At 60.2% G+C, this 11,020-nt stretch overlaps 1 protein-coding gene across 1 annotated transcript; it reads right to left on the bottom strand.

Moving 5' to 3' along the window:
• Positions 1-295: 295 nt before the first annotated feature.
• Positions 296-4,219, bottom strand: CDKN1A (cyclin dependent kinase inhibitor 1A). The gene is made up of 3 exons (XM_054395820.1): positions 4,207-4,219; positions 1,665-2,066; positions 296-1,201 (listed from the first exon to the last, which is right to left on the bottom strand). The coding sequence occupies exons 2-3, from the start codon at positions 2,056-2,058 to the stop codon at positions 1,137-1,139; spliced, it is 459 nt and encodes a 152-aa protein (XP_054251795.1). The 5' UTR covers positions 2,059-2,066; positions 4,207-4,219; the 3' UTR covers positions 296-1,136.
• Between the last annotated feature and the right edge of the window lie 6,801 nt (positions 4,220-11,020).

Genomic DNA, 11,020 nt, shown 5'->3' with positions numbered 1-11,020 from the left:
CGGTGCAAGGCAGGAGGCTTGACTCCATCCCTTCTCTGCCTGGGACCATCTTGCACCAGTTTCCAGAGTCCAAATCCAGCAGAGCAGGAGATGAACTCCACCAAAGTGCTGAAACCTGACAGTGTTGAGTCCCTGAAGGGCAGGGACTCATCCTTCAGTGCTGGGACCGAGCAGCTCCAGGACATCCCTGGGGGTCCCAGAAGTGACCAAAGCCCCTCAGGCTCTGCAGAGCCAAGGGCAGGTCCTCACCCACACCAACCTCGAAGGAGACAGCCCAGAAAAAAAAAAAAAAAAAAAGAAAAAAAAGCTACAATCTCATCTTTTGGTGCCACCCTTGCTGGTGAGCAGGACTCCTTCCAGCTGAGCTGGAGCAGGCAGCTCTCCAGCCTGGATCAGTGCTGGAGGTGGCAGAACAGAAGGCAAACAGCAGCCCACAGCAAGCCAAAAACGAGGGCAGAAAGTGGAGTTTGGGTCAGCAGGGACTCCAAAGGCTCCCAGGCAGTGTTGGTCCCACAATGAGCTCAGCACTGAGGACCTCCAGAGGGTTTGTCACCACCTGCAGCCCTTCTGATGGCACTGGTGAGTCACCCAGAGGAAGGGCTGGCCAGGGAATGCTGCTTCCTCTTCCAGGCAGCCCTCATCCCTCTGCTTCCACAAGGACCTTGCCACTGCTGAGTCCATCCAGCTTGGAGGAAGGCCACCACCATGCACAGAGCAACCAGGGGGTCCTCAGGACCAGGCTGCTCCAGGGCTCTGCAATCCATGTTGGTGACTTTCTGGTGCCACCAAGTGTCCTCCATGGGCAGCCACCAGGCAGGGGAAGGACCACAGCTGACAGCAGGATGCTGCTGGGATGACTCCTGGCCCTTTTCTTCTCTGCAGGCAGGGCAAGGCCTCGGTCCCACCACAGCCATTCCAGTCCTCCACCATCTCCTCCGTGGGGCTGCAAACCTCAACTCCTAGACATTGCACACAGTGGAGGTCCCTCAGGACTACTCATAAATAGGGAACTACAGACTCTACATTGCTTCATACAGACAGCTTACACAGGGCAGCATGGGGGGACAGAGCCACCATGCCTCCAGGGCACATCAGCAGCAGCTGTCCCCACGGGCAGGGGGCCCAGCACTGCCAGCTCATGGCTTGGGCTTGTCAGGCTTGGGCTTGTCAGGGATGAGCCTCCTCTTGGAGCTGTAGAAGTCTGCAAGGTAGAAAAGAGGGTTGGAAAAGAGCCTCCAGCCCATCAGGGAGGGGGAGGTGTCCCCAGGGAAGCTCCCAAACCTCAGCACAGGTAGGCTCCATCTTAGAGCCACCCAGCCAGAGCCTTGTGCTCCTAGAGAGAGGAGCCTGCAGGTCTCCATCTCTTCATTTCCATCCCAGCCCTGGACCTTAGAGGACAGGCTCTGGGGACTGAGGGTGAACTATTTTGGGGCACCTACAACACAGCTCCACAACCCACAAGCCCAACAGAAGTCCCCCCCTGACCCTCAGCAACCAAAAGGTACTCCCCAAGTTTGTGGCCTTCTCCCCTTGGAAGATGATTTCTGGTCCCCTAGGGGAGATAAGCTTGGGGCATGGTCCCCTCCCCATGCCCAGGAGCCCTTCCTCTGTCCCTTCCAGCAGAGCCATGACACCAACAGTGCCACCAAGCCTCCAGCACTCACCTGTGATGGTGGTCTGCCCACGTTTCAGGCTCTGTGGAGCACCAGCCCTGTAAAGCCCCAAGCTCTGCTGAGACCCCTCGGGGCAAATCCTGCCAGGATGATCCTTGGGGGGGACCCTGGAGCTCCTGTTCTCACTGCTGATGGCACTGACCAGGCTGTGGACCTCCTGGGTTGGCTGCTCACCCTGGAAGACCCTCTCCCACTTGAATTGGCCATCCAGGGGAGTCTCTGTCTCAAAATTGAAGTTCCAGCGCTGCTGAGCTTCTTCCAGGTGTTGCCTCATCAGGTCCTTCAAGTCATTCTGAAGCTCCTGGTGGTCCACAGGGCCAAAGAGGTTCCTGCAGACCTTGCTGCTGCATGGCATCTGCCCAGCCCTGCTCTGAGATAGGGGCATCGTGGCAGCTGGCAGGAAAGCAGAGCAAGTTACTGGAGTGCAGGGCAAGGCCCAAGGGCCAGCACAGAGCAAAGGACATGGCAGCCAAGGTGGCACAAGATGGGTTGAGCTCTGAAGCAGCCCAGAGGGGACCTCCACCTGCACCCAAGGATTTCAGTTTTAGTGGTGTCTTGGGGCAGAGGCTGGAGTGTGGCTGAGGTCAGACACAGCCTGGTGTGATGCAGAGGACAGGGAGGGGGCAGGTGTGGACATTCCCCATTCCTCCTCCAGCAGGTAGAGCCCCACCAGGGCACAGCAGCCTCGGTGTGGTTTCATCCACAGCCCCACCACGTTCCCACTGCCACAGGGGCACAGAGCAAGCTGGCACAGGGGCAAGTGAAGCAACAGGATGGTTGTCTGGGCAGCTTCTTCCTCTCAAGAAGCCAGGCTCAGTGGCAAGGAAGCCCTTTAAGCAACTGCAAGAACATGCCACAAGCTTGACCACTTTGCTAACCACCCTCCTTATCTGCCAGGAGCTGTTGGGTAAGCACAGAGAAGACTTTTTCTTTGTTTTCAAATCGCTGCCCAGAGCTTTGACTGCTCCCAGCAAGGGGCAAAGCTTCTCCTTGGGAGAGGTCCTCCCCCTCCCACACCTGTGGGGCTGGTGGATCTCTCACACCACCCCTGTCTCAGAGGAACCTGCTTATCACAGCAAAGCAAACATCACTCTGGGATTTGACCCTGCTGGGAGCCACACTCCTTTAAATCTCCTTCAGAAAAAAAAACAGATTCACAACATGAAAACCCCCAAGGATTCCACGAGGGAGCAGCTTCCTCATCACCCACCCAGTCTGGGACCCCCACAGCAGATCCTCAAGCCTCACCCCTGCACATCTCCGAAGTGGAGTCTTCAGCCTCTCACGGGGAAGGTTTCTACCTAAATTCAGCCTCTCCAGGCCTCCTGTGCCACATTACCAGGCACTCACCAGCACGGTGGGGCCAAAGGGGCCACCCCAAGCCTGTGCCCTGCCCCAGCCCAGGGCTGCTCCCAGCCCAGTCTGAGCATCCTGAGTAAAAATAGCAACGCAGCTTCCTATCTGCTGGCAGTGGGAGCACACCAAGAGGGTGACCTCATTGCAAGGCAAGTCCCAGCATGTCCAGGCAAGCCCTGGCAGGTAGCAGGCAGGGGACATGTTTTGACACCCTGACTCCATGCTCTCCCTGCCTGTGTCAGGTGACAATCTCCCCATCCTCAGGCCACCACCATGGCCCAAGTGCCACCCTGGAGTCCCACACCTTGAGATAAGAGCTTGGCCCTGACTCATACCTGCAGACCGCTGGAGCCACCAAAGGAGGAAAGACCAGGGCCAGGTCACAGTCCCCTCTCACAGGGCTGGTGCCACCTTGGCAGCCTCCCCAAGGCTTCAAGGGTGTCCTACAACCCACCCGGAGAACCCCAAGGCTTGGCCAAAGAGGAGATGCAGGTGCAGGGGGGCGTTAAAACCTCACCCAGCCTGGCCGGGAGCTGAAGACGCTCCCGGGGACACCCACACAGCCCCACAGGCACCTGCGACACCCAGGACCAGTTACACCAGTCGGGGGAAGGCTTGGGAAGCGGGAGGGGCCAGGAGCATCCGCGCCCGCGGGTGGGGATGGAGCCGCAGCCGGTGTCCCCCCGCACCAGCTGCCTCCCGGGGCGGACAAGCGCAGGGAAGGCCCCGCTCACGACACCCGTGGGGCTCTGCAGCCCCGGGGGTGGGCACCGGGATCCTCCGGGATGCTCCGCGGCTGCCCGGCCGCGCCCCGCACCGCTCCCCGCCGCCACCGGGGGGCGAGCGCAGCCCGGGCCGGGGCTCCGCCACCTTCCCGGAGGGGCGTGGGGGTGCTCTGGGAACTGCCCGCCGACCGCTCACCCACCGACCGCTCACCCACCCCCGTGCTCGGCCACCACCGGCTGCCACCTCGCTCCGTCCCCCAGCCTGGGGACGCGACCCCCGGGGCGGAGCCGCCCGCCGCCCCTCTGCCAGCCCAGCACCGGCGACCTCCTCCCGGTGACACCCCCCCGGCCCCGACAGAGAAGGACCGACAGGGACCGGGAGCCACCGGCCGCGGCCGCCACCGCCGTCACCACTCCCAGGGAGCCGCCCGGCGCCGCCGCTCTCCACTCACCGTCGCGTCGCGTCTTCGGCGGCCGGTGCCCGGCGCCTCTCTCTCTCTCGCTTTATACCGGGGCGGGGCGGGGCCTCACCGTGTCGTCCGGGATTTCCCCCCCGCCCCTGCCCCGCCCCGGCAGCGGCCCGGCCCCCGGGGCAGCCGCTTCGGTGCTCCGTTGTTGTGTGTGTATCGTGTCGTCCCCCCCCACCGCCGCCTCCCCCCAGTCCCGGTCCCCGGTCTCGGGATGCGAGCGGGGCTGTGGGGACCCTCGTCAGCACGGCGCGGGGACCCCCTTCCTGGCGGGGTGCGGGGACCCTGCACCAGGGGACACAGGGGACGTGGGGAGATACAGGAGGGGAGTGCTGGCACCACACATCAGGGGACCCCCCCCTCCCCCCAGGAGATACAGGGACCCCCCTCCTGGGGAGGGTGCAGGGAGCTCCCATAAGGAAGAGAGGGATCCCCCATTAGGAGGTGCAGGGACTCTTCCCGGGCAGGTGCAAGGACTCCCCACATCAGGGGATCCAGGGATCCCCTCATTAGGAGATAGAAGGATCCTGCTCCTGGGGGGTGGGAGTGGGGAGGGGGTGTGTGCAGGGACTCCCCTCGTCAGGGGACACAGGGACCCCTTTCCTCGGGGGTGCAAAGACACTTCCCAGTAGGGGGTGGAGGGTCTTCCCCATCAGGAGGAGAAGGGAACCCCTTCCTAGGGCAATGCATGGACCCTCCCCCCCCCTTATCAGGGGATGGAGAGGACCCCCCCCCCATCAGGGGTGCTGGGACCCCCTTGTTAGGAGGATGCAGGGGACCCCTTCCTAGGGGATCACCTATCAAGGGATACAAAGGTGCCCACTCCCAGCTAGGAGCTGCAGGCACTGTAGAGAGCAGCACTTTGGCTGGCTGGAGGGGGGCTCCTCACCCCACCCAGGGGGGTCCCCTCCCACCCAGGCTCTCCTACCCACCAGGTCACTGTGGGAAGGGGAAAGTGGATTCAAGTAAGGGCGACTCAGCCCCTCGGGATGCTCACCTCAGATCCACACAGGGATGAAGCTCCCCTGGTCCTCAGGGCACTGCTTGACCCTGTCCAGGCTGTCCCAGGCCTTTCCCGATGGATTTTCTTCCCTGGGCCTGGCTCTGCTCCATCAGCTGAACCCCCAGCACACACCAGGGAGGTTTTGGGAAGGATCTGCTGGTCTGAGTCCTGCAGGCTCCTGGGCAGGGATGAGGAGGAGGAACAAGTCTGTGCATGCCCTGCAGGAACCTGCAGGGAGGACTAGCAGGGATCTGGGGCTTATCTGGGAAACACATCCAAATCTATAGCCAGGAAGGGTCTGAACCCAGGGCAGCTTCTGCTGGGGGGCAAACTGCAAGGCCAGGGGCTGCCTACCCACTGTGCTGCAGAGGGAGCCGGGTCAGTGGGTCTGACTCTGCCCCATGGCACAAGAGCTGATGCCCTTGGGGTCACCCTTAGCCCACCACACGGGGGGTACATGTTCTGCAGCACCCTCCCATCAGCTGCCTGGGCACCTTGGGCATCACAATAATGGGCAACTAGGATGGAGATGTGGTGTGTACTGTGGGGCACAAGAAGGTGAGGGCACACTCCAAGGTGACAAAGACCATGTTAAAGTGGTCCCTTGGGAGTGCCAGGCACCCTAAAAGGCCCCTGGAGCTGGTGGGTGCTGAGGTGCTGAGCAAGACCCTCAGGGTGCAAAACATCTGTGTGTTTCCAGCTGGACCAGCAGCTTCCTACCAGCTGGGGGATATGTTTGGGCATGTCTGGCTGGAGCCTGGTGTGGGCTGCAGCAGCCTTTGCCATCAGCAGACCCCCCTGGCTGTGCTGGGCCATGGCACTGGGGTCATGGGTGGCTGTTTGTCCCCTTGGCTGCCTCCAGAGGGGCACGGTGTGATAAGGAGGAGAGGTGAAAGGAGGAGGAGGAGGATGGAGAGTGTGACAGCATCCCAAATCAGTCCTGCACACTGCAGAGAATCCATCCTGGCAATGCTGCGGATGCTTCCAGATTCCCTTGGTAAGACCACGGAGGGGAGGGGGCCAGCAGGAGCAGCCTGGCCCTGTTGGGAAGCTGTGCCTGGTGCTTCCAGCTGGAGCAGCCTGGCCATGCTGGAAAGCTGTGCCTGGTGCTTCCAGAAGGAGAGGATTCCAGCTGGAGCAGCCTGGCCACGCTGGAAAGCTGTGCCTGGTGCTTCCAGAAGGAGAGGATTCCAGCTGGAGCAGCCTGGCCACGCTGGAAAGCTGTGCCTGGTGCTTCCAGAAGGAGAGGATTCCAGCTGGAGCAGCCTGGCCACACTGGAAAGCTTTGCCTGGTGCTTCCAGAAGGAGAGGATTCCAGCTGGAGCAGCCTGGCCACGCTGGAAAGCTGTGCCTGGTGCTTCCAGAAGGAGAGGATTCCAGCTGGAGCAGCCTGGCCACACTGGAAAGCTTTGCCTGGTGCTTCCAGGAGGAGAGAATTCAGCTGGAGCAGCGTGGCCACGCTGGGAAGCTGTGCCTGGTGCTTCCAGGAGGAGAGAATTCCAGCTGGAGCAGCTTGGCCATGCTGGAAAGCTGTGCCTGGTGCTTCCAGGAGGAGAGAATTCCAGCTGGAGCAGCCTGGCCACGCTGGGAAGCTTTGCCTGGTACTTCCAGGAGGAGAGAATTCCAGCTGGAGCAGCTTGGCCACGCTGGAAAGCTGTGCCTGGTGCTTCCAGGAGGAGAGAATTCCAGCTGGAGCAGCCTGGCCACACTGGAAAGCTTTGCCTGGTACTTCCAGGAGGAGAGAATTCCAGCTGGAGCAGCTTGGCCATGCTGGAAAGCTGTGCCTGGTGCTTCCAGGAGGAGAGAATTCCAGCTGGAGCAGCCTGGCCACGCTGGGAAGCTTTGCCTGGTACTTCCAGGAGGAGAGAATTCCAGCTGGAGCAGCTTGGCCATGCTGGAAAGCTGTGCCTGGTGCTTCCAGGAGGAGAGAATTCCAGCTGGAGCAGCCTGGCCATGCTGGAAAGCTGTGCCTGGTGCTTCCAGGAGGGGAGGATTCCAGCTGGAGCAGCTTGGCCATGCTGGAAAGCTGTGCCTGGTGCTTCCAGGAGGAGAGAATTCCAGCTGGAGCAGCCTGGCCATGCTGGGGAGCTGTGCCTGGTGCTTCCAGGAGGAGAGGATTCCAGCTGGAGCAGCCTGGCCACGCTGGAAAGCTGTGCCTGGTGCTTCCAGGAGGGGAGGATTCCAGCTGGAGCAGCGTGGCCATGCTGGAGAGCTGTGCCTGGTGCTTCCAGGAGGGGAGGATTCCAGCTGGAGCAGCTTGGCCATGCTGGAAAGCTGTGCCTGGTGCTTCCAGGAGGAGAGAATTCCAGCTGGAGCAGCCTGGCCATGCTGGGGAGCTGTGCCTGGTGCTTCCAGGAGGAGAGAATTGCAGCTGGAGCAGCCTGGCCACACTGGAAAGCTTTGCCTGGTACTTCCAGGAGGAGAGAATTCCAGCTGGAGCAGCCTGGCCATGCTGGGGAGCTGTGCCTGGTGCTTCCAGGAGGAGAGAATTCCAGCTGGAGCAGCTTGGCCATGCTGGAAAGCTGTGCCTGGTGCTTCCAGGAGGAGAGAATTCCAGCTGGAGCAGCCTGGCCATGCTGGAAAGCTGTGCCTGGTGCTTCCAGGAGGAGAGAATTCCAGCTGGAGCAGCCTGGCCATGCTGGAAAGCTGTGCCTGGTGCTTCCAGGAGGAGAGAATTCCAGCTGGAGCAGCCTGGCCATGCTGGAAAGCTGTGCCTGGTGCTTCCAGGAGGAGAGAATTCAGCTGGAGCAGCCTGGCCATGCTGGGGAGCTGTGCCTGGTGCTTCCAGGAGGAGAGAATTCCAGCTGGAGCAGCCTGGCCATGCTGGGGAGCTGTGCCTGGTGCTTCCAGGAGGAGAGAATTCCAGCTGGAGCAGCCTGGCCATGCTGGAAAGCTGTGCCTGGTGCTTCCAGGAGGAGAGAATTCCAGCTGGAGCAGCCTGGCCATGCTGGGGAGCTTTGCCTGGTGCTTCCAGGAGGAGAGAATTCCAGCTGGAGCAGCCTGGCCATGCTGGGGAGCTGTGCCTGGTGCTTCCAGGAGGAGAGAATTCCAGCTGGAGCAGCCTGGCCATGCTGGGGAGCTGTTCCTGGTGCTTCCAGGAGGGGAGGATTCCTCCTCCCGGTTGCAAGGAGCAGCTCTCAGCCGCACTGCAGGGGGCTGGGTGCGTCGCTGTCATTTCCCCACCAACCACCAGCGCTGCTCCAGCTGCAGCTCGTTGGTTTGATCCCTCTGGATGCGGGGAAGGTGTGCTGGGCATGGAAGGGAAGGAAGGTGTGGATGCCATGGGCAGCTTCCCCAGCTGGGGCTGGAGGTGAAGAGCTGGAGATGAAGCAGAGTTTAGCAAGAGGATGCTCACTGCTTAAATGAGCTTGCCTTTTTTTTTTTTTTTATTCTCCTGTAAAAGCTGCCTGAAAACACAAAAGGAAACAGGAATGTCACAACCAGCAGCTTTTTAAATCTAAATTAGCACCCGAAGTGGCAGAGGAAGGAGTGGCCTTGCTTGTGCAACCCACAGCGAGCTCCAGCCACCTCCAGCTGATGCAACTGGGACTGGAAAAGCAAAGTGATGGGAGACAGCAACCAGCTTGGCTGGGGACAGGGTCCCAGTTACAGGGGGACAGGCTCAGGGTGAAACCAGCCAGAAAATACATCAGAGGTGGATGTTCCCTCAGGAAAGTGACTCATCATTATCACTGTGGGTTTTTTTTTTTTTGGTTCCAAAGGAACCTGCTCCCTGAGATGGGGAGGGGGCAGGTTTCTGGCTGTCCCCTGTTCCCCTGCCCTGGGAACCAGGCAGCTCCACCTGCACCAGCATCAGAGGAGACCCTCACAGAAGAGGGTTCCTAGAAACGGGCAGTGGGGAGAGGGATGGTGTCAGGGAGGCCGTGGTGAAGCCTGCAGTGGCATGGTCAGAAAGAAGAGGAGAAAATGAAGGGTGATTAATGCAGAGGCAGCACAGGAACCTCAGACCTCCCAGAGGTGACTCACCCTGCTCAGCCCCAACAAGACGTAGTAGTAGGAGGAGGTCAGAGGCCTGGGGCTGGGGACAAGCATCAGTGTTTCCTTCTCTCCATTTATAGCCACCAAGTGGGAGCTGTCACCTCTCCCATCCCAGGCTCGCCCTCCCCGAGGGCTATCCCAAACCCCCACCCAGGAGGGGGTGTGAGCCAGGGAGAATCCATCCCTGTAGTTAGGAAAGTCCATCCCAATGCCTGGGAGCAAAAGGAATGCAGCCAAGGGCTGCACAGCAACCTTCTTCCCAGGGGCACTGAAATATTGCCTGGGTGCCCTTGGCTGCAGGGACCCCACAGACACCTGGGGAGTGGGGACCTGCTGGGAACCCACAGGAGCATTCCCTTCCCAGGGGATCTCCCTGAGCAGGTCCCAGGAAGGCACTGCAGACAGGGCTGCAGATTATTCATGGTGGGCAGGGTCCGTCTGTGACTCAGCTCCTCCTCAGCTTCCGCCAGGGGAATGTGCCCAGGCACGTCCCCTCTGCCACCAGGCTTCATCCTCCCCAGGGACACAGGGAACAGCGTCCCCAAAAGCCAAAGGGATGGGGCTGGGAGCTTCAGCATGTAGCAGGTTTGAGCTGGAAGAAGAAATCAGGGCTTGGATGGCCCAGCCTTGGGTGAGGATCACAGAACCACAGCAAGATAGGGGTTGGAAGGGACCTCTGGAGATCATCCAGCACAACCCCTCTGCCAGAGCAGCATCACCCAGGGCAGGTCACACAGGAACACAGCCAGGTGGGTCTGGAAAGTGTCCAGAGAAGGAGACTCCACAACCTCTCTGGGCAGCCTGATCCAGAGCTCCAGCATCCACACTGAAGAATTTTCTCCTCATGTTGAAGTGAAACCTCCTGGGTCCCAGCTTGTCTCTCTTGTTCCTTCTCCTATCACTGGGCACCACCACAAAGGGTCTGGCACCTTCACCTTGCCCCCCACCCCTCAGACATTTATAGACATTGATCAGATCCCCTCTCAGCCTTCCCTTCTCCAGTCTAAACATTCCCAGGGCTCTCAGCCTCTCCTCGTAGCCTCCACTGGACTCTCTCCAGCAGATCTCTTGACCCAGGGAGCCCCAGACTGGACACAGCATTCCAGGTGTGGCCTCACCAGGGCAGAGAAGAGGAGGAGAAGGTGAGGAATGGAGAAATGTGGCTTGATGGAGCTGTGTAAGGTAACCCTGACCCCAAAGTGAAGAACCCAACAGTGTGCCAAGGAGAGAGCTCAGCACATTGGATGGGGATCAGCTGCTGAGGTCCAGCCCATGCCCATCACAACTGGTTTGATGCCCACAGACACCTCCATGTAAGGACTTCATACAGGCTGGCTGTAAAATGCCTTTAATACACAAGCAGGTGGTGACCTGGAAACCTTTTCCCAGATGGAAGCCTTCCAGAAAACACAGAAATGAAGCAGCCTGCGTGGTTCCTCAGCCAGCCCTCCCCAGAGCAGGATGGTTTGAGCATTTGGTGGTCTGAGGTGCATATGAGGTGGTTTTTAGAGGAGGAAATGCACTAATCCTGTCAGATCAGCCAGGGCAGAGGGAGGAAACAGCAAAGGGTCAGGCAGAGGAGCACCACAGAATCCTAGAATGGGTTGGGTTGGAAGGGACCTTAGAGATCACCCAGTTCCAACCCCCTGCCATGGGCAGGGACATGGTGCCCAGGCTGCTCAAGGCCTCATCCAGCCTGGCCTTGAACATCCCCAGGGAGGGAGCAAGTCTTCTGGGATGGAGCTGGCACTGATCAGGGCACAGGCTGCTGTTTTCCAAGGTGGGATAAACACAGGC

Source organism: Indicator indicator, chromosome 35 (genome assembly GCF_027791375.1).
Source record: "Indicator indicator isolate 239-I01 chromosome 35, UM_Iind_1.1, whole genome shotgun sequence".
Classification (NCBI taxonomy): Eukaryota; Metazoa; Chordata; class Aves; order Piciformes; family Indicatoridae; genus Indicator; species Indicator indicator.
The sequence above is the reverse complement of the archived record's forward strand: the minus strand, read 5'-3'. Positions and strand labels throughout refer to the sequence as shown.